We start from the raw sequence: 1,547 nt of genomic DNA, 5'->3' as shown, positions 1-1,547 counted from the left end.
CTCTCTCTCTCTCTCTCTCTCTCTCTCTCTCTCTCTCTCTCTCTCTCTCTCTCTCTCTCCCTTATCTCTTTTTCTCTTTCCTTCCACAATTTTGTTAGTATCTTTCCTTTCGCCTCATCCAGCACTTCTGACCTTATCCTAAAACTTCTTCCCCATCCTTCCTCAGCTCTGCAAACCATTTTTTTGTGTATTGACATTCCCTTACATTCTTACCCTTACATTTCCTTACATTCCCTTAATGATCTAAACTATCCATACCTTCCTTACAAAATAAACATCTCCTATCCCTTTCCTCTAAACTACAATTTATATTAATTTAAAATTTTTACATTAAAAAAATATTCATTTAAATATTTATTCAAACTTGTGGGCCTTTTAAAAATATTTATTCGTGAATATTTTATGATTATTTTATGATTTATTCATATTTCTTCAGACAAAATGTAAAGTAAAAAAGAAAGTGAAAAATAAATTTTGTATATCGTTATTAATATCCAGATTTGATAAAAAAAACTTGCAAATTTGAAAAAAAAATTTTAGAAATCACATTTTTTATTCAAAAGTTTTTTATTCGCAACAATAATTCTTTTTATGATCATTTTATTTATCATCCACCAGATGCTAAAGCACTTAAAATCCCTTACTGAATTAACATTACTATTATTATAATCCGTAACGAAATTGCTTTGTTCGATTTTACTGTATCTTTTTAATTTACAAGAACATAGAGAATAATAATTATATGATCATATTCATTATTTATTCATTTATTCGAATATTGGATTGCATTCATCGGACACACTAGTTGTAGGTGGCTTTAAATTCTCTCGCGTGAAAAAAAACTGCATCTCTTGTTCTGATGTTGTGTTCTCTTTTGCAGCCTGGACGCGTGGTGACGTTGCTCGCCTCGACCAATCCCACGGACCAGGTGTGGGGGCTCGCGTACAAGATCTCCTCCGAGAACATCGAAAACGTGGTGAATCATTTGGACTTCCGCGAGAAGGGCGGCTACATAAAGAGAACCGTCCTCTTCTACCCCTGTGATTTCTCAAAGTCTGTCCAGAGCGGTGGCTCCTCCTCGAACCCCAATGTCGCATCCTCGAACGACCTCGCGAGGACGACGAGCTTCTCGACGGCGTCGTCGCTGTCAACCGCCTCGGACGAGGCTCCGTTCTACCTCACTATTTACATAGGCGAAGAGGATAATCCAAATTTCGCCGGTATGGAGAACATAGACACCATCGCGAGGCACATAATTGTCTCGCGCGGCGTCAGCGGCTCCAACGTGGAATACCTCTACAAACTGGCGTCCGCGATGCGCGCGATAGCACCGGGCGTGCAGGACGAGCATCTGTTTGCCTTAGAGAGAGCCGTGAGAGAATTGGAGCGGGAGGAGTCGTTGGATTTGGATCAATTTTTATAAAAACACAACTGATGTATTTGAATTAAGAAAGTATGGCCAATTGTAGCTGCGTGACGGACACGTTGAGTAATTTAGTTGATTTGATTCTTTCTCTCTCTCTCTCTCTCTCTCTCTTCCTTCTATT

At 38.9% G+C, this 1,547-nt stretch overlaps 1 protein-coding gene across 1 annotated transcript in view; it reads left to right on the top strand.

The window, feature by feature from the left end:
- Nucleotides 1-1,532, top strand: part of LOC105457524 (putative glutathione-specific gamma-glutamylcyclotransferase 2) — a 3,642-nt gene extending 2,110 nt beyond the window's left edge. The window contains exon 2 of the mRNA XM_011702232.1: nt 881-1,532. Coding sequence (XP_011700534.1) covers nt 881-1,423 — 543 coding nt within the window. The 3' untranslated portion in view covers nt 1,424-1,532. The remainder of the gene's footprint in view (nt 1-880) is intronic.
- The last annotated feature ends 15 nt before the right edge of the window (nt 1,533-1,547 follow it).

The sequence above is a fragment of the Wasmannia auropunctata genome, unplaced genomic scaffold (genome assembly GCF_000956235.1).
Source record: "Wasmannia auropunctata unplaced genomic scaffold, wasmannia.A_1.0 LD335211.1, whole genome shotgun sequence".
Lineage (NCBI taxonomy): Eukaryota > Metazoa > Arthropoda > Insecta > Hymenoptera > Formicidae > Wasmannia > Wasmannia auropunctata.
The sequence above is the reverse complement of the archived record's forward strand: the minus strand, read 5'-3'. Positions and strand labels throughout refer to the sequence as shown.